Consider the following 21137-nt stretch of genomic DNA (forward strand, 5'->3'; position numbering starts at 1 on the left):
GTACAGATGCTTACACTTACCTTGGAGTGGTTTTTAGTGAACCAGCATTTTCTTTGAGAAGAGCAGCAGAGACTAGATTGACCTGAGTCCATGCGGCATTGGGTAGATTGGAGAGGATGTGTTCATTGACACTCTGGTGGCTTTTGCATTGCTCTATGGAGCTGAGATATGGGGGCCTTCATTGGATCATCACGGGAGGACAGATCGCACTAATGGATGGGGGGACATGGAGAAGCCTCTGGTCTCTATGATCTCGCGGCTCATTAGAGCCAAGGCTTCAATACCACGTGCCATTATCCGAGCAGAGCTAGCTGCCCCCCCACTAGTGGTTGAGGCGCTCACCAGATCTTCTCCTTCATACACCGCATGTGGGAACTTCCCAGAGACAGATACGCCCACCTTGCACTTGAGTCATCTCGACAGTTAGCCATGCAGGGAGATACAACATGTTTGGTATGGGGAGATGACATCATGGTTTTAGGCGTATGGGTTCAACATAGACAGATTGCCCCCCTTCCAGTACTCATTGGATGCACCCCCTCTGACTCTTACACAGTCTGAGATCACCAATTTCATCCGCTAGGACCTGACTCAGCTAGACACCAAGAGGACATGGATACAGCCAGCACAGGAGCTGGGCACGAAGATGGCTTTCTACAGAGAGCATCTTCTCCAGCTTACGAAGGATGGTTTTGTGACGAGGCCCTGATACATGGACACCCACTTGTCTCATGGGATACGATGTGCTATTGGCCAGCTACGCACATCTTCAGACCAGCTGCGCATCGAGACTGGGAGATACAACGGAGTACCAGCAGAGGCGAGGACATGCCCCCTGTGTGACATCGAGCCTGAGACAGAGTTGCACTACACATGCCACTGCCCCGACTACTACGAGATACGAGGCCGCTTCCGTTGCTTGTTCAGAGAGGGCTTTGGACCACTCTCCATAGTCACGAGGTAGGAGGATCAGAGATGTCTGGGTTTGTGTTTGCTCGAGCTGCTCAGACACAGAGAGAGCCCGATGAGAGGAGAGGCTAGCGAGTCTCAGAGACACATCACGGACGCCTCACACCAGAGGCACACTGATCGACCGAGCGACTGAGCTGGGGAGATCGAGACGCCCAGGACTGTGGAGGACTACACAGCATTGACGGAGGCTACATCAGAGGATGCAGATCACTTTGGCCCGACATGCACGACGCCCGGTCAGACTGCTGACCGTGGAGGAGATTGGTGAGATCCGCTAGCGACCGATGTTGGATCTCTTGTGATTTAGCTATTTGTATTTTTATTTTGTCATTTTGTTACTCTGACTTTGTATCAGATCCACCACATTGTAACGCTCTGGTCTCATAGGTCACTTTGGCCTTTTGAAGACGTCAACATAACATTTCATTTCATTTCTCTCTCTTTTGACTTTCAAGCTCTCTCCCTCTCCCCCTCTCAAGCTCTCAAATCTATACAAGACACGTTTGCATAGTAAGGTTGAATGGTCTTTAAATCAAGTTTTTTAATGAGTATTAGAGTCAAAGAACTCTGATACTACTTCTATTCAATCACACAGCCAAAAATTGCATTATTTGGTTGTTTTTATTCCTCCCGTTCTGCGTTGTTCCTATGCCGGACCCCTCTGTTGTTCCCCCGTTCCGAGGGGATCTCGTCGCCATTCCCGTTCTGCGTTTCGGGTAACTCTGGAACTTGGCTATCACTCGTTCATTTCCTTCCAAAGTGCTTGTCTCATGATCCTATGTGCCAAGGCCGGTAGCCAGTGAGTCGGCCCACTAGCCTAAGTCCATCGATCCTCTAGACCACCAGCACTAGAGACTAGTCCAATATTCGGTCTAGATTGAACACTGCTAAGAGTGTAGAGGGGCAACAATAGAGCCAAGTCCTCCACCTGTAACAGACTTGGACACTCCAAGTCAAGAATCAACCGCGACAGCACCAAATAACCACTTCAAAACAGTTCACAGTTCACAATAGATTTGCACTGGCCCGGCGGAGTTTCGTGCCTAGAGATATTGGCCCCAAAGACTGGCGCCCCTTTCGGTATTTCTTTTTGTATTAATCCGAGTTCAAAGTACAAGAGTGGTTGGGTCTCACTCTTAGACTCTGCGTCCAGACGCTCTGAGAAGTGAGAGACCAACTTCACTTATAAAGAGTTACAAGGGTTGCCAAAAGCAGAGCCCCAAAAGCTGAAAATCAAAAGCCCTCTTTTAAAAATAAAGCAGTACCTCTTTCTTTCTCTGTCACTTATACTTTAAAAGAAATAAAGCAAGTCAACTTCAGCCTTCTAAAGCAATTTCAATAAACTCCAGCGTAGCCAAAAAGCAAGACCAAACGCTGGCGCAAAAACTGCCCTGCTGCCGGAAATCTCGCCACAAATCGCGGGCTGCCACATCAACAGTTGTACGGACTTTAGTGTTAGGTTAGGGTTTCAGCAACAGTTAGGGTTTGGCAGAAATTAGGGTTAGGGTTTCTGGCAGAAATTAGGGTTTCTGCAAATTAGGGTTTCTAGCCATTATGGTTATGGTTTCAGCCCTAGTCATCAAAACCCTGATAATCGGGCAGCCACAGCATCACTTTGTGACATACCCTCCTCTTGAAAGCATTGTTATCGCCCTCGATTACGCTTGCAAAACAGATAGAGGCCATAAATCGTCTTAGCAGACACTGAATGTTAGTACCTACGCACTAGGAACACACATCTAGCACTTGTACCAATCGACAGTCACATCACACGACATCATAGGACATCACTCGACATCACAGGACATCACATGACATTCAACATTCATTCGGATCTTAGACCATGATTTATCGGCAACGTAGCTAGCAATCTCATCTAGATCCAGTTGGGACCTCATCGATGTTCGATTGACTAACCCCTATTGCAACCATGTCTATTCGAGATCAAGTAGACCAAAATGCTGCAGTCATTTCGTCTATCAATTCCTGCACTTACAAACAAGTCAAGAACAAATCAGTTGCATATTCAGGAATTCCATTTCATAAAGTCATACAACAGAATACTGTCACCTCTCAGTATCCCTGAAGCTCAGAGAGAGATCAATGATTCTAGTATCAAAATCGAGGCATCTGTTGACAAAGGAGCGGAGTAACTCCCCTCTTGTGCATCCCACTGCACCAGATCTCTGGCCAAGCTGAATTCTGGGTTCCATTTGAAGTAGACTATGCTAAACCAAAAGCCTCGAGGTAAAGTTTCACAATCTGAGTAGTATGTGCTAGGTCCTCCTCCTCCATCCACTTCGCATTCAATGCGTGATAGTTCTTGAACTTAACCAAAAACCGCCTTCGGACTTTACCTTTATTCTGCGTATCCTTATGTGCCAAAATCTATTCAGGAACAAGGATCTCTTCGTTTTCTTCCACTTCGGGTTGCTCATCAGGCTCCCCATCATCAGGCACATCACCTTTGAAAGGTTTCAAGAGACTCACATGAAATGCATTGTGAATCCTCCAAGTGTCCGGCAGTTTTAGTCGGAAGGAGACATCATTTATCTTTTCAGAGATTTGGAAAGGTCTGTAGTATGGCATACCAAGCTTTGAAAAAGGCCTCTCCTTTCCCTTTTTCTTTCTCAGGCGTGCCTTCTCGAAACATAAGAGCACCCAATCATCCTCCTTCAATTTCAAGTCGCGATGATGGCGATCTGTTGCCTTTTTCTGTCGTTCTTGAGATTTCTGCAAAGCCTCGCGAACCTTGGCAAAAGCCGTGTCTAAGTCTCGCATATACTCATCCGCTTCAAAAATCTTATCTTTCGTGCTTAGGAAGGGTGGAAGCTTCGCAGCACCTTCAACAATCTCAAATGGCGCCTTCCCCGCCGAAGAGTGTATCGTGTTATTGTAGGCAAATTCCACCAAAGGGAAGTACTTTTTCCATTGAGTCTTCTGATCCGAGATATAAGACTTCAATAAATCTAAAACCACTGAATTGACAATTCTCAGATTGCCCGTGAGTCTGCGGGTGGAAACTCTTCCACATCCTTCTTGAGTCTCGGCCAAATGAAGTATCTCTCTACCCCTTTCATGGTGGTAGCAATGCCGCGGTGACCGGTAAAAGGTGGATAGTGGCATTCAATCATAACCTTTTCCCTCAATGGCTGTGTAACGCACAACATGGTTTTTCTCATCAAGTAGCCATCCCGAATGGAATATCCCGCTACTGTCTCCCCATCTCGTATCCATGTGAAAACGTCTGCAAAATCTGTATCTGTGGCATACTGGTCGACCATATCCTCGAAGCTCCTATGATGTATCGCGGAAATAGCCAGAACCAACGACTTCCGAGACAAAGCATCTGCCACCAGATTCTTCTGTCCCTGAACATGGACAATATGGAAGTGAAACTGTGACAATATGTTCGCCCATCGCATCTGCTTTTCCGATAGCTGCTTCTGTGACAAGAAGTAGCACAAACTCTGATGGTCTGTAAAGACAGTAAAATCCGCTCTGAGCAGGTAATGTTGCCACTGAGTAAGAGCATGGATAACCGCCAAAAGCTCCTTCTCATAAATCTGTGCTGTCATCTCCGGCCTTGAGAACAATCGGCTCTTGTAAGCAATGACATGGCCTTCTTGCATTAAGACCGCACCGAGACTACGAACACAAGCATCACAATATACTTCAAATGACTTTTGCAAGTATGGCAAAGTCAAAACTGGTCCCGTAGTCAATTTCTTTTTCAGTGTTTGAAAGGCAGTCACCTCTGTGGGTCTCCACGAGAAAGGGACTCCTTTCTGTGTCAAGATATGCAAAGGAGAAGCAACCTCTGCAAACTTTCAAATGAACCGCCTGTCGTACGAACACAGCTTCAAGAAGCTTCTAACTTCATGGACATTCTTCAAATCGGGCCAATCATGGATAGTCTCTATCTTGGCCGGATCCATTTGCACTCCTGCTGCTGCTGACACAATGTGTCCCAAAAAGTGTATCTCTGGTAGGAAAAATTCACTTTTCTTTGCATTAATTACTAGTGATCTCGTAATGCCTGAAAGACATGAAGCAGATGATCTCTATGTTCTTCCTCATTCTTGGAGAAAACAATGATATCGTCAAAGAAAGTGCCAACAAATGTCGCAGGAGCATTGGTTAAGCCAAAAGGCATCACCAAAAACTCAAATAACCCAAAGGTCGTCCGAAAAGCTGTCTTGTAGACGTCTCGCGATGCGATTCTGATATGATGATATCCACTCTTCAAATCAATCCTGCTAAAGCACGAGGATCCTTGTAATCTGTCGAGTATATCATCGATCCTAGGAGTCGGAAATCTGTTCTTGATGGTGATTTTGTTGAGAGCTCTACAATTGATACACATTCTCCAAGATCCGTCTTTCTTCAAAACCAACAACATTGGAGAGCAATACGGTGAAGTGCTAGGCTGGACAAGACCCTTTTCCAAGAGGTCTTTCACTTGGTTCATAATCTCTTCATTCTAAGCTCGGCTCACACGTTAAGGTGGCCGGTTCGGTAGTGTGCTTCCAGGTATCAGATCAATGGTATGATTCAGGACGAGCAGGTGGTAACTCACCTGGTAGGTCCTTTGAGAAGCAATCGGCGTGAGAGTGGAGAAAATCTTGGCGTTCTGTATCAAGTTTAGACATATTTGTCCTATCCCTATCACTCAGTTCTTTCATAAAGATCGAGTAAACTGGCCGAAGTCGATACAATAGGGACAGACTCGGCCTTCAGTTTAATGTCAAGCACAATGGTTCTGCCCTTCTCTGTAGTCAATGTCGCTTTCCTCGCCCGATAATCGACCACGTCGTTGGAATTCCCAAGAGAACATCACAACCTTCGAAAGGCATTGTGTAAAAGTCCTCATGGCCCAAATACCCGTGAGAATGCAACCGAACTTTGTCAATGACAGGTGTAATGGGTATGTTCGTGCTGGGTGCTGCTAGAACAGCCTCTGCAAGTGGTCCCGTCCGATCGGGAGTGATCTCGAGCCACGCCGCCAATTCCGGTGAAATGAAGTTGGCCTTGGCTCCCCCATCAAAGAAGATTAGGGCCTCTTGGTCTCACTTTGCCCCAAGCTCGGCAAAGTTCTGTACTCTCGTACATGGTACCCACACAATCTGGAACCAGTCTTGTTTTCATCTTGCCTTTTCTTCCACGTTCTTCAGCTGCTCTCAAACTCTCAGGCCTTTCGTCGTCCTTGTCATTCTGTTCTTTCTGTGCCTTTTTAGGGCACTTCACGGAGATATGTCCATGTTCACCGCATCCAAAGCACCTCCCCTCCCTGATGAAGCGAGCTCTCTCCTGAGGAGTACGCTTGGGTCCTGCATCCTTCTTTTGTAGGTTGCTCTTTCTCTTTCTACTTTCATTCGCTGAAGTCTGTTCGGCTCGTTGTGTCATGACCTCATCGATGGGGTAGGTCAGACTGCCAGAGCGAATGGCAAAATCCCGTTTCGCATGAGTCATAAACTCCTGAATAGAAGTCGACTTCTGTTCCAAGCAGTGATCTCATATCTCTGTAGGTAGACCCAAGGTAAACCGCTCAATCTGTTCTCTGAACGAAATCTTCTTGCATGAAGAGGCGGGTAGAAAAGAGCTCTAGAATCTCTCACAATAAGCGTCCACTGTATCTTTCTTGGTCATCCGAAGATGGTTCCAAGCAGCTCGTATATCGCGTTAATACTCTTGAGTCAGCCAAGAAGAAATAGAAAGCTTCTTAAATTTCAGCCATTTAACTGGCGCAGTCTTGTTTAAAAGAAGCGTGGACCACCAAGTTCGAGCATTCCCCGTAAAGTAAGAGGCAGCTCTCCGAATCTTGGAGTGCTCTGAGTAGCATCCTCCCGCGAAAGCGATGTCAAACTGCTGTATAAAAGACAAAGCCTTCGAAGCATCTTTATATCTTGAAAACGTGTCAAATTTAATTGACTGTCCACCTTCCTTAAACTCTCGGACTTTCTTGCTTTTATCTTTGAGAAAGTCATATTGGTTGGCTTTATAAAAATTCTTCTTGTTCGCATAAAAGTTGCCGTCATCAGAGTCTGAACTGTCTGTAGACGAGTCTTCTGTAGAACTGTCACTCACTGGGCGAGATTTAGACTTCTTTGCCTTTTTCTTGCCCTTTCCGAAGCGTTGTTTCTCGCTTCCCTTTTTGCCTTTTCTGTCTTCTTCACTCGAGTTAGAAGAGCTAGAAGAACTGTCAGAAGAAGAAGAAGAAGAAGAAGAAGAATTGGGTATTCCTTCAAACCAAACACGCTTCTTGTGTTTCTTTGCCTTATCAAATGTCGACTGACGACCCAAATATCCCGGGAAGTCAGTGCCTTTCTTCTGCTTTTTGCCGTGCTTTTTAGCTTTGTTCTGCGCGTCAAAAATCTGAGCAATCCGTGCATCAACCACCTCTTCTATTTCCTTGTCTGATTATTTCTTGCGAGCAGAGGGTTTCTTGAGAGCGGGTTTCGGGGGTGGTGGTGTGGTTTTCTGCCACTGCTCGTGCACTTCCTGAAAATAAGTTTTGCTCATATATTTTGCAGATTTTGGGTCCTTCGCAAAATTGAGCATCATCTTTGTTGCATCGCCGATCAATTGACGATGCTCCATCTCTCGTTGCTCCGCGTGAGTAGGCTGAGGCGAGCCATACTTCTTGCCGGAATCTTCGTTGTGATCCCTTCCCGCATCTCCGGATGCAGAGGGAGTTGATTGATCCTTGCGTGAAGCCACATCTGCCGGGGAAAAGAAATTGGGATCGGATTTCCCGTAGAAGAGAAATCGGCCGTGCTCTGATACCACTGTAAATGACTTGGACACTCCAAGTCAAGAATCAACGGCGACAGCACCAAATAACCACTTCAAAACAGTTAATAGTTCACAATAGATTTGCATTGGCCCGGCGGAGTTCTCTGCCTAGAGATATTGGCCCCAAAGACTGGCGCCCCTTTCGGTATTCCTTTTGTATTAATCCGAGTTCAAAGTACAAGAGCGGTTGGGTCTCACTCTCAGACTCTGCGTCCAGATGCTCTAAGAAGTGAGAGACCAACTTCACTTATAAAGAGTTACAAGGGTTGCCAAAAGCAGAGCCCCAAAAGCTGAAAATCAAAAGCCCTCTTTAAAAAATAATGCAGGAGCTCTTTCTTTCTCTGTCACTTATACTTTAAAAGAAATAAAGCAAGTCAACTTTAGGCTTCTAAAGCAATTTCAATAAAACTCCAGCGTAGCCAAGAAGCAAGACCAAAAGCTGGCGCAAAAACTGCCCTGGTGCCGGAAATCTTGCCGCAAATTGCGGGCTGCCACATCAACAGTTGTACGGACTTTAGGGTTAGGGTTAGGTTAGGGTTTCAGCAGAAGTTAGGGTTTGGCAGAAATTAGGGTTAGGGTTTCTGGCAGAAATTAGGGTTTCTGCAGATTAGGGTTTTTGGCCATTAGGGTTAGGGTTTCAGCCCTAGTCATCAAAACCCTATAATCGGGCAGCCACGTCATCACTTTGTGACACCACCCATATCTCCTCTGCGGTATAAAACTCGAGAACTATGGGCAAAGGCGCGGGGGTCAACAAAGAAGTGAGAGCAAGATGGAGAGTGCTTGCTTGTGTGCAGAAGTGTGTATGTGTGCGTTTTGTGTTATAGCGATGAAGCATGTCTGCGTGACTATGTGTAGGTGTGTGTGCGAAGGAGTGTGTATGCGAGGGCAAGCAAGGCACGTGCGTATGCGTGTACATGCGGACAAGGAGATCCGTGAGCGCATACATGAGAGTGCGGGGGGAGGGGGCCGGGGCGTAGGAGGGCCAGGGCTGCGGACACAAGATAAGGTGGGATGGGGCGAGCGGAAGTGGGTATATGAGAGCAGGGAATGCAGGGACGGTGATGCCGTAGAACAACAATAGTGAGCACCATTTGTAATTTTTCGTTGGTGGACGATGGATTTGGCAATTCTGTTTTGAAAATTTTCCTCAAAGGAATCTCTATCACTTCAGGGTTTATGTTTTATAATTATGCATACTTTTCTGACATGGCTATTTCGATTCCTTGTTGTATTCCTTTGCAGTGCCTCATGTGCCTGTACCATTATCCAGAAATCTGGTACGATTATGCCTCTTGGCATGCCCAAAATGGCTCACCAGAGTCAGCTGCAGTAGTATTTCAGAGGGCTCTCAAGGCCTTACCAGGTGGGAACCTTGTTTTGCACATCTGTATGCCTGGAAAATGTAAGTGAGATGATTTTTCCTCCAATTTTAGTGTGTTATTTTTCTTGAAGATAAAACACTACTTCACTATGCATTTGCCGAGTTTGAAGAAGCTCGTGGAAATATACAGGTTGGACATTATTTTTGTTGTTGAATTTATTTGCATACTTACAAAGCTGACAGAGTGTCCAAGTTTTGTTTATGTATTTGTAGCGGTCATAGGGCTAACTTGCTGACCTGCTGCCAGGAGGCCAAAAAGGTCTATGAGAATCTGGTGAAAAACACTGCAACAGCTTCGTCTCTTGCTTATATTCAGGTATTTGTTCCCGTTTCCTCCTTTATCACAGGTCAGAAGTCTACTCGTCTGACTGTCAAAAAATAGTGTGTGTAGCTCTTACTGAAGTCATGAGAGAAGTTTTGGTTCCGGCTGTTATTAGCTTTAAAGCTTTCTTTTCGTTCGTGTTTACGGTGTACTGATTTTTTTGGCTGTGTTTGGTAGTCTATTCGTTTCGTTCAGCGAACAGAGGGCACAGAGTCTGCCCTTAAAGCTTTGGTTGAAGCACGGAAATCTCCATTGTGTACATATCATGTGTATGTTGCATCAGCAATGATGGTGCTATGCATCGAGAAGGATCAGAAGGTTTTTAGTTCCTGAGCCTGCCTTTTTCTGCTCTGAGGTCATTTCAATGGCCCTGGTCAGACACTAAAATGTTCCTTTGCTTTCAGATTGCACGCAATATATTCGAGATGGGGCTGAAGAAGTATATACACGAGCCAGCTTATGTTTTGGAGTAAGCTTTTTAATGCTGCTTAATGTGTTTTACATGAAGGTTTTATACATGGTTGGTTGGTTTCTGCAGTATGAGTAACCAGCTAAGGGTTGTCAATGGATTTTTTCCCTACTCTGAAGTCTTTGCAGTCCTTGTACTGCTCATAAATCAAACTGCTCTAAGTGCTTCAGCTAAAACACAACACTTGAAACTCATCTGTGTTGGCACGTAGTTATTGGCCTCGTTTTCTGTAGTTATAGCTTTCTGTTCTATTCCATAGGCACTCAACTCTGTTTTTTTTTTTTTTTTTGGTGGTTGTTGCGAATACAGTATCCAAGTGCCTAGATTGGTTGAATTTGGTTGTTGCAGCTTGGCATCAAAATGTGCTTTTTACGTACATGCAATTGAATCTGCCTCCTCCTTGTCATAACACCTGATGTTCCCAAGGATTTTTGTGTTGCTTATTTTAGCAGGCGTCTTGTCTATGCAACAATCAAGAGAGATTTTACTACAAAAGAGACATTTCTAGATACTTAGCGGCCCCTCAAGTTTCTCCCAAACAAAAAAGGATCCATTTAAATTCAGCCAATTGCCCGGGCGTGCACTACGAGTGGCAGCAGAGACATGGCTACAGAGCTGCTTAAGTTGGTAAAGGTAAATTGGGTTTATGGGATCATGAAGGTGGGTAATCAATTTGAAGCATTTATTTACCCATCCACCAATGTGAAGGAGTGAAAAATGTTGTCCATGAGCAGACCATTTGCCTTAGAAGAAGGAAATTACTGTTTCGTTTCTTGAATTTTGGACCATCGAGCCTTCCTACATGCTCTTGGACAATTCACTATTCAAACTATGTATGTCATTTGTCATACATAGTTTATTATGCATCTGTCATTGTGGTTCATTATGCGATGCTTGCAACGAGGAAAATTTGAGTAAAAAGCAGATGAAGATGTCTCATAGCAAATGAAGACGCCTTATAATTTGGCGTCTTTTTCAAAGTGTTCTTAAAATTTATGTTCCGTGGGGTCTTGGACCTTGAGTTCGGGGGTTATCCCTCACTAGCCTCTTCCAAAGCCAATTGTTCCATGAAGATTAGAAGCGACACGTAGAGAGTGGTTGGCAAAGGAAGCCCACCTAAAAGCTTCCAGACACAATCCAATAATATTGACAACATTACAACAATCATAGGCAAATTACAATTGCCACAACCATGGTGGCATTTCTTATCAAAATAGTCTACTAGCTAGCTGAATTCTTTTAAAAACAGCGCTTTTCTCTCAAATTTTAGCCATCCAAGAGTTTTTATTGTGAAGATTTTGTTCATTCTGCTTGTGTAGCATTCTTGTCCTATGTGCTTGCATAGATTGTGGCTTCCTTGCGTGAGAGACAAGTGCAAGCACATGGAAGAGAATGTGGGCACTTGAAGGAGTAGAGATAAGGGACAAAGTGCTTGGAGGATCGTCATCGACATTCACTTGTTTGCAATGCTGATTTTTCGTTTGCATCAGCATGGCAGTTTCGCATTGTATTGCCTGTGATACTATATACAATTACTAGCGAATAAAAAAAAAGTTTTGAGGGAGAGGTAGCCATTCTGGATCATTGTGTTCCTTGTTTCATTTTCGGCTTTGTCTTTGTAGTTATGCAAGTGATTGATGTCACAAAGTGATGACGCGGCATGACCAATTTGAAGAGAAATGGCCAAGTGGACAAGAGAAATTGAACCGACCAACTTGAAGAACTTACGAGCACCGGCCATGGTGCCTGAAACCCTAAAGACCAAAAGCTTGAACTTTGAGGAGGCCCATAAAATGTGCTGAAATGACATGTGGCAGGGTGTACGGATTTCCGCGATTTGCGTTGGGCTGATGATGTGGCAGTTTTTCGTGAGCTTTTGGTAGTAGATGCTTTTGGGGTTTAGTGCTTTTGAACTAATGCTTTTGGGGCTCTGCTTTTGGGCATCCCTTGTAAGTTTTTAAGAGCCCCTCGCGCCTCACTCTGCAGAGCATCTGGACGTAGTGTCTGAGAGCTGAGGACCATCGGGAGTTGTGCTTTGTCGTGAGCAATAATAAAGAAATACCGTGAGGTGCGCCAGTCTTTGGGGCCAATGCTTCTGGGCACAGAACTCCTCCGTGCTCTCTCTCTCTCTCTCTCTCTCTCTCTCTCTCTCTCTCTCTCTCTCTCTCAACAGTTGGGCACGAAGATGGCTTTCTATAGAGAGCATCTTCTCCAGCTTACTGAGGATGGTTTTGTGACGAGGCCCAAGTACATGGACACACACTTGTCTCATGGGATACGATGTGCTATTTGCCAGATACACACATCTTCACACCAGCTGCGGGTCGGGACTGGGAGATACAATGGAGTACCAGCAGAGGCCTGGATATGCCCCTTGTGTCACATAGAGCCCGAGACAGAGTTGCACTACACATGCCACTGCCGAGTCTACTATGAAATACGAGGCCGCTTCCATTGTTTTTTCAGAGAGGGCTTTGGACCACTATCCAGAGTCATCGGGTACGAGGACCAGAGATGCTTGGGTTTGTTTTTGCTCGAGCTGTGTAGACACAGAGAGAGCGTGAGCCCGATGAGAGGAGAGGCTAGCTAGTCTCAGAGGCGGATCACAGACTTCTTTAGAACAGACACTGGACACACCGAGCAGCTACTACAACAGCAGAGCCCACACTCTCCTTGCACCTGAGGCACGCTGATCGACCAAGAGACTGAGCTGGGGAGATCCAGACGCCCACGACACTGCGGAGGACTATAGAGCATCGACGGAGGCTGCATCAGAGGGTTCGGATCACTTTGACCCGACATGCACGACGCTCGGTCAGACTACTGACCATGGAGGAGATTGATGAGATCCGCCTACGACCGATGCTGGATCTCCTGTGATTTAGCTCTTTCTGAGGATACACCCACATTGTGTTGTTTTAACTTTTAAGACCTCATTCACTCCACCCTCCACTCATATCCTGCACAATCCCAACTAGCTGCTTAGTTCACATCTAGCAGCTTAGGATTCCATAGTATTTTTATTTTGTTACTCAAACTTTGTATCAGATCCACCACATTGTAACTTTCTGGTCTCATAGGTCACTATGGCCTTTTGAAGACGTTAATATAACATTTCATTTCATTTCATCTCTCTCTCTCTCTCTCTCTCTCTCTCTCTCTCTCTCTCTCTCTCTCTCTCTCTCGTCCCCCGTTGCTGCGCGTGCGCTCCTGCTTCCCCTCGCCCCCCCGCTGCTTCCCCTGCGCTCCGGCTTCTCCTGCGCTCCCTCTCTCTCTCGCCCCCTGCTGCTGTCCCTACGCTCCTGCTTCGCCTCGCCCCCCGCTGTTGCCCCTGCGCTCCCGCTTCCCCTCGTCCCTCGCTGCTGCCCCTGCGCTCTCGCTTCCCCTTGCCCCCCGCTGCTGCCCGTGCGCAGGTGAATCTCTCCCTCTCCCCTCCCGCCCCGCACCCGCACCCCCATGAATCTCTCCCGCACCCGCACCCGCACCCCCTGCCCCTACGCTCTCTCTCTCTCTCTCTCTCTCTCTCTCTCTCTCTCTCTCTCTCTCTCCCCTACCCCGTGCGCTGTCCCCCCCGTCCCCCTTCCCGCTCCCTCTCTCTTGCTATCGCGCTGTGTCTATCGCGATGTTTCTCTCTCTCTCTCTCTCTCAGTGCAGCCGTTTTTTGACCTAGTAGACAACAGTCCACTCTTTTGATCATAACTTCTTCATCCGAACTCCGATTTGGGTGATCTATAGCCTCAATCGAAGAGCACGAAGTCCTCTACGCATTGATGTAAAGACAGAAATTTTCAGAGTTATGGAAGGCATTTCTGTAGCAGCATTTCCGAAGTGAACAGGTTCAACAAAATTGATTCTCATCTCCTATTTTACATACAATGTCTTCCGGCGCTCGCAAGGGTTCTTCTTCTTCAACAAGGTCCACAACCATTGTGGAAAATGATCCAAAATCTCCTAAGTGTGGAGATAGCAACACAACCACCCAACCAACGACATCGGAAACCATGATCATGGTGTACTTGGTATCATTGCAAGAGACCGTAAACAAACAAGGCGAAAACTTACGAGCACTTGCAATGGAGAATGGCACACTAAGGGTACTTGTGGTTGAGAATGAGAATCTCAAGAGGACACTTGAGATGCAAACAACACGTTTGATGCATCTTGAAGAGGAAGTCAAGGAATGTAAACGCTCTCTTGTGGACTTGAATAATTTGAAGGAGCGGATGAGCAAAGTAGAGCATGACCAAGTATTGAAAGAGGAGAAATTTGACACTATGAGCCGGGATGTATGCGACATGAAAAATGTATGCACAAACAAGTCTTGGGCTGATGTATGTGGTAGCAATGTGGTTTCTAATTCCTCACTCATGCAAGCTATGGTTCAAACAAAGAATGTTGAGAATGAGGATGTGGAGGAGTTGAAGGAACGGGAGCGACGTTCCAAGAACATTGTTATTCGTGGAATTCCCGAAGAGAAGTTAGAGACACCTCCTTCTCTTGCCATTGTTATTGAAGATTTCTTCAAAACCCACTTTGGCATGTCCGGAGTTATGGTCTATGGAGCACATAGAGTGGGGAAGCAAGGAGCTCCTCGCTCAGGAGAACGGCCAATTGTATGCACCATGCCGGATGAGACCAAGCGAAAGATTATCCTTGATAATAGTTGGATCTATTTGAGGGATACAAAATGTTTTGTATGTGAAGATCGCACTATTAAGCAACAAAATATGCGTCGCAAGGCATATGAGGAAAAGAATAATAAAAACAAGGAGATCTCTCATGAAGAAAATGTGCCCAAGGAGAAGGCAAGTCTCTCAAGCAAATAGGGATGCGTGACCTATGAGACCGAGTTACAATTGAAAATATGCTTTTGGAATTGTAATGGATACCCATGGAATGCGGGGGTTGGCATTGATGAACTAACAAGCAAAGCCGATGTTGTACTTCTTGTTGAAACCTGGGAGCATGATACACAAAGGATTAACGGCTTGGAGGATTACAATGTACATTCATTGATGTGGTCAAAGAATCTCAAGCAACGAAGAGGACAAGGAGGGTTAGCATGTAGGGTTAAGAAAGGATTGGAAGATTTTGTATCAATTGTGAAAGATGACAAGTACAAACGTTATGTATGGCTGAAAATTATGACACCAAAAAGAGCACCCATTTTTGTAGCCGGTTGCTACATTCCTCATCATGATTCTGCCTTTTATGCTTGCATGGATAGAGATCAACCATTTTCTGATTTGGAAGAGGACATTGCTTATTTCAAAGGTGAACGTGATGTTATTGTATTTGGGGATATGAATGTTCGCACAAAAACATTGCAACATGATACTCAACAATTTGATATGCCATACATTTCAAGGGAGTTGGAGGACGTTCACTTGTATGATCGTACTTCAATGGATGAGAAAGAGCCGGATCACTATGGAAAGTTACTTTTACACATGTGTAATAGCATTGGTATGCTCATTGCCAATGGTGTATCTTTGTGGAGTGGAACCAATGGATTTACATGTAGAAGACATAATGGGGATAGTGTGATTGACTATATGCTACTCTCTGAAGCCATCATGTATCGCATAAAGAGTTTTATGTTTGGTCAATGGACCCCGGAATCCGACCATCGCACCTTATGTATTGACCTTTCATGTGGAGAAGCAACTAAGCATGATAATCTCAGCCAAAGGAAAGAGAAGTTATCACTATGTATGGATTTCAAACGGGCACCAATGTACATTGAAATGGTTGAGCAAAAATTATGGATGACAAAGCTTCAATGTGATGCACCATTGGAAACTAAATGGGAAGCTTTCAAGAAAGCTATTTGTTCTTGTGCGGAAGAATGCTTTGCCATAAAGCATCTCCATGGTATCAACAAAGATAGATCACGCAAAAGGTGGTTTGATAAAGAATGTCAAGATGCTCGAAAGTCCTTGATAAAGCTTGATGCAACTATGGACAAAGAGAACTATCAAAGTCATTTGCATGCATACAAGGCATTGATTCAAAAGAAGAGAAGAAGATGGAAAGTAAAGCAACAAGAATTTCAAGTCCAAGAAAAGGCACATGCATGTGGAAGATTTTGGAGAAACTTGAGAGGCAAGCGGGTTGAGAATTTTGGTAACTTGAGTCTAGTGGATATGTACACACATTGTAGGCAATTATGTGAGCAAGAAAATACTGAAAAAATGCCATTTTATGGTTCACTCCCATGTATGCCGTCTTTTTTTACTATTGAGGATGTATGCGGTGGGCTTGAAAAGTTAGCCACTCGCAAAGCGGGAGATCTTCAAGGTATCAAGCCGGAGATGATCAAATGGACGGGAGATTTTACCCATGAGTGGATGCGTGATATGTTCAACCTTGCACTTCAACATGGTATGCTTTATGATTGGAGTACTAATTGGGTTAAGCCTTTGCATAAAGAAGGGGATGTAAAGAATGTAAGCAACTACCGGACTATAATGATCGGGTCTCTTATGGCAAAGTTGTTTGGGTGCATAATGGAGATGAAATTGAGTGATTGGGCTGAAGAGAATGACAAGCGTGCAAAGGGACAAGCGGGTTTTCGTCGATGCCATAGCACCATTGATCATCTTGTCACTCTTCGTGTTCTCATGGAGGAAAGTCGGTTGAAAGGCAAGCGATTGTATTGTTGTTTTGTGGACTTTAAGAAAGCCTTTGATATGATTCCACGTAACAATTTGTGGAGAAGGATGGAAGAACTCCAAGTGCCAAGTGAGTTTATGCTTGCGGTTTCTCGAATCTATGAGAAGGTGATTTGTCAATTGCGCATGGGAAGAGAAATTTCAGAAATTTTTGTAAGCACTATTGGGGTTAAACAAGGATGTCCATTGTCACCAACTCTCTTTGGTCTATGCATCGATCAATTGGAACAAATGGTACTTGACTTTATGCAAGAAGAAGGCATTGAAGAGGTCACTATTTGCAATGCGGTAATCATGCTTTTGTTGTATGCGGATGATGTAGTGCCTCTAGCACACACTTTAGAAGATGCACAAAAGCTTATGGTTGTCCTTGAGAACTTTTGCTTGCATAGTGGGCTGATTGTAAATGAATCTAAAACAAAGGTTATGCTTGTGAAAACCAACGATAAGGAGAAGCCATGCATTGTGTACAACAACGAGACACTTGAAGTTGTTGAGAGCTTTAAGTACTTTTGCCTTGAGGTTCCATCCAATCACAAGTGGCATGAATGTGCTATGCGTCGTTTGGAAGCGGGAAAGAGAGCATATTATGCATTTGAGAACATGTGTAATGCGGGAAACATCAAGTGTTGGGTTCTCAAGAAGTATCTTTTTGATGCATTGGTGACACCGGTTCTTCTTTATGGAGTTGAAGTGTGGGGCGGGAGCATCTCAAAGTCTACTTGGAAAGAGTTTGAGAATGTCTTAAAGCGTTTTCTTACAAACTTTCTCCAAGTTAAGACACAAACACCATATATGCTCCTACTTCTTGAGTCGGGATCTCTTCCAATAGAGGTTATGGGCATGGAAAGGGTTGTGGAGTACATGATAAAGATGCGTCAAAACCCCTCACATCGACTTCCTACAATTGCATGGGAAGCAAGCAAAAAAGTTCAAAAGACGCATAAAAGCAAGATCTTGAGCACGGGATGGATGCAAGACATAAAGAAGTGGTTTGGGAGATGGGATGCATTACACTTGCTACATGATGCTTCAATTGACTCTCAAGTGAATGAAGCTTTTCTACAACGCCAATGTATTACGGCTTGGGAGAAATCCGGTGGGTCACGCTTCATACATTACACCACCTATATTGCCCCCAACTACAAAACCATGTTCTTTGCGGAGAGAGGAAACCGTACTCACACTTACATGCTTGAGCCTATTCCCTTGTCCGCGATACGCACTATCGCAGCAATTCGGCTTAGCTCCCATTTCCTTCGATGCGAGATAGGGCGTTGGGGCAATGGAGAAGAGTCAAATCGATTGTGCACATTATGCTCACTGCAAGTTCGAGAGTCTGAGTACCACACACTACTAGAGTGCTCAGCTTTTGATCACATCCGAACTTGCTTCTCTCACATTTTCAGCCATAACTTAGACCTACACACTTTCCTCTCCCAGCCAAAAAGTGGGCTCTCCATTGCGACTCTCATCACTACAATTTTGGAGCATCGAGAGTCACTCATCAGCCATACACATACTACATCACATGTAACTTTGGTCCCATAGGTCATATTTGACCTCCGAGGACGATAATAAAATCTATCTATCTATCTCTCTCTCTCTCTCTCTCTCTCTCTCTCTCTCTCTCTCTCTCTCTCTCTATCGCGCTGTTTCTCTCTCTCTCTCTCTCTATCGCTCTCTCTTTTTAACCCTTTAACTTTTTAAGCTTTTAATTTTTTAACGTACTAACTTTTTAACCTTTTTAACTCTATCGTTTTTTAACTTTAACTCTATCGTGCTGCCTCTCTCTCTCTCTCTCTCTCTCTCTCTCTCTCTCTCTCTCTCTCTCTCTCTCCCCCCCCCCTACCCCGCGCGCTGTCCCCCCCGCCACCCCCCCCCCCCTCTCTCTCTCTCTCTCTCTCTCTCTCTCTCTCTCTCTCTCTCGCACGTACTCTATCGCGTTTTTCTATTCTCTCTCTCTCTCTCTCTCTCTCTCTCTCTCTCGTCCATACTCTATCGCTGCCCCTCCCTTTCCATACCTCCTCGCGTTCCCCCACCCGCCCAGCTACCACGTCTGCTGCTAGTGTGGATGCACACGTGCGCTTAGTGGCTCTTTTTCGGACGGCGATCAAGCATGAGGAAACTTAACGATAAAGCCGACCCCCTAGAGGATGCCATTCAAAAGTGCAAAGAGGAAATGACGGAGACCATTACCAAGATGAACCGCAATCTCTTGGGCACAATAAACATGCTCGAAGGACGCGTGCTGATCCAAGAGAGCAAGATAAATACGCTGGAAGACCGAGTGACGACTCAGGATGAAGAGATTGCGTCACTCAAGAAAGACATCGCCGAAGCACGATCAAGAAACACACTGGAAGAGGGCGAACTGCAACCCTCAGTGTTGGAAGAAATCAACACGATCAAGGAGCAAGTACGGGCCATCAAAGAGGGAGAAGAGCAACACAAAGAGATGACGACTTCTTGGGTGGATGTTCTTACCAAAACTCAACAGAAGGCTGATGAAGCCGAGAAATGGGTCAAGGTGGCCAAGAAAGGAAAAGGCAAGGAGATAACGCCCACGTCCACACCCACTATCATTAATCAGACACTAGAGGAGGAGCAAAGAAACGGGTGCGTGCTTTACATGTGAGAATTTGCGGTCTTAAAGACAAAAGCAATGTGGACGAAGAGGTAAAATAACTCATGGCCTTAATGGGAGTTCATGAGCCAACGCACACAAGAGCATGGAGAGTGGGCAACATAAAGAAAAATGGAAGCAGTGGGGAAACCTCAAAAGAAAGAGCACTCATCCTCCGTTTTCCCTCCATGGAAGCGAAGAAGTCCTTCTTGAAGAAAAGACCAACTCTTAAAGAGACTGGCATCTTTGTCGGGGATGATCTCACCCTCTCGCAGATCGCTCATATGCAGGAAGTGATGCCGGAGATTAGAGCGGCAAGGGGAAAAGGCAAGATTGCCTTTTACCAAGATGGAAGAGTAGTAATACTAGAACGACGCTCCACATGACGGTGCGAGACTTATGGGACCACACTCAAAGTGGCTGCCTGGAACTGTAATGGATCTATGCGTCTTGATGTGGGTGCTTTTGAGGATAGCTTTACTGGAAGAGACATCATCTTTTACTCTGAGACACACCAAGCCCCCGCGCAATCCGTGCCTCACATCAGTGAAACAGGTGGGAGACAGCCTACAGAGAGGAGACACACTCAGAGCACAGAGGACGGGGCTCGGGGGGGGGGGGGGGGTGGCAGTGTTATTTAGAGAAGATCTGTAGCCATTGATACATATAGCCTGTAGGGATGAGCAGGCTAGGTACATGTGGGTGAGACTGAAAGCAGAGACATGCAGATATCTTTACATTGCTATTTGCTACTTTCCCCGGAGTACATCAGTCTATGCATCACCCAGAGGACAGTCCCCTTTTTCTATTTTGGATAATTACATATGGGAGTTCTCTAGAGATGGTGACATTATCATTCTAGGGGACTTCAATGCTAGGACTGCCCATCACCAGACAGTGTTTTATGATACTTGAGAGGAGATGTTGAGAGATCTAGATGTTGTAGAGACGGGTCTGTCCAGACTATCACACGATGTGGAATATACTGAGTATGGGCAACACCTAATAGACATGGGCACCGCACATGGATTGGCCATCTTGAATGGCCTACAGAGATTTCCTCCTGGCAGGAGGTTTTACATGCTTCCCACACAGACATGGAGCCAGCACAGTGGACTATGTCATGGCACAGCCGAATCTCATCTCTAGTATCCAGGATCTCACAGTTGGGCCCAGATCGGTTGGAGTGGCAGTGGATCATGCTCTGGTGTCGGTGACCATCTCCTTCCAGTTCAGTGTAGCACACAGGCCACGGATAGCAGCCCCTACTCACTACACCTTCACACGGGAGGTGGATTCTGTATACATGGACGGGATCTACAGACGCCTATGCACCGAGGACCCGGAGCGACCTCTGGAGGAGCTAACTACTATACTGACACAGACATTACACGATGCAGCAGCAGAGGCATACCCACACACCTAGTCTGAGCAGAGACGCCGATCAGGGAGCATGCCTCAGAATAGCTGGTACGATGAGGAGTGCCGCTAGACTAGAGCTAGACTTCAGAGGGAGGTGCTTTTGGGGGACGTCACTCCCAGACAGTCACAGACTGACTTCCGACGCTTGGTGCGGCGGAAGAACAGGGCTTTTTTGGCTCGACTCGAGCAGGATCTCTACCAGCTATTCTTGAGTTAGGACTCACGTGAGGCATGGCGGCTCTTTCATGAGCAGCCCCCCCCCCCCCCCCCCCCGCTATTTTCTCCACAGAGACCTGGGGTCAGTACGCATCATCTTTGTACACAGTACCTGGACAATCGCCCCTTCCCAACCCCCCGGATCCATGCCCACACACATGTGCTTTTTTCACCGCTGAGATGGTGAAGAAAGCCATTGACAAGATGAGGACTGGAAGGGCATATGATCATGATGGCTTAGTCGCTGAGCATTTCAT

General features: G+C 45.7%; 1 protein-coding gene across 3 annotated transcripts in view; it reads left to right on the top strand.

Annotated features, from left to right (window-relative positions):
* The window catches only part of CSTF77 (Tetratricopeptide repeat (TPR)-like superfamily protein), a 130218-nt gene that overhangs the window by 92283 nt on the left and 16798 nt on the right, over positions 1-21137 (top strand). For all 3 annotated transcript variants that reach the window (XM_086499373.1, XM_086499374.1, XM_086499372.1), the window contains exons 10-14: positions 9013-9133; positions 9223-9281; positions 9399-9467; positions 9651-9791; positions 9878-9942. In XM_086499373.1, the coding sequence (XP_086355499.1) occupies positions 9013-9133; positions 9223-9281; positions 9399-9467; positions 9651-9791; positions 9878-9942 (455 nt within the window). The remainder of the gene's footprint in view (positions 1-9012; positions 9134-9222; positions 9282-9398; positions 9468-9650; positions 9792-9877; positions 9943-21137) is intronic.

This window comes from Adiantum capillus-veneris, chromosome 25 (genome assembly GCF_014529385.1).
Source record: "Adiantum capillus-veneris isolate H3 chromosome 25, ASM1452938v2, whole genome shotgun sequence".
NCBI classification, from domain to species: domain Eukaryota; kingdom Viridiplantae; phylum Streptophyta; class Polypodiopsida; order Polypodiales; family Pteridaceae; genus Adiantum; species Adiantum capillus-veneris.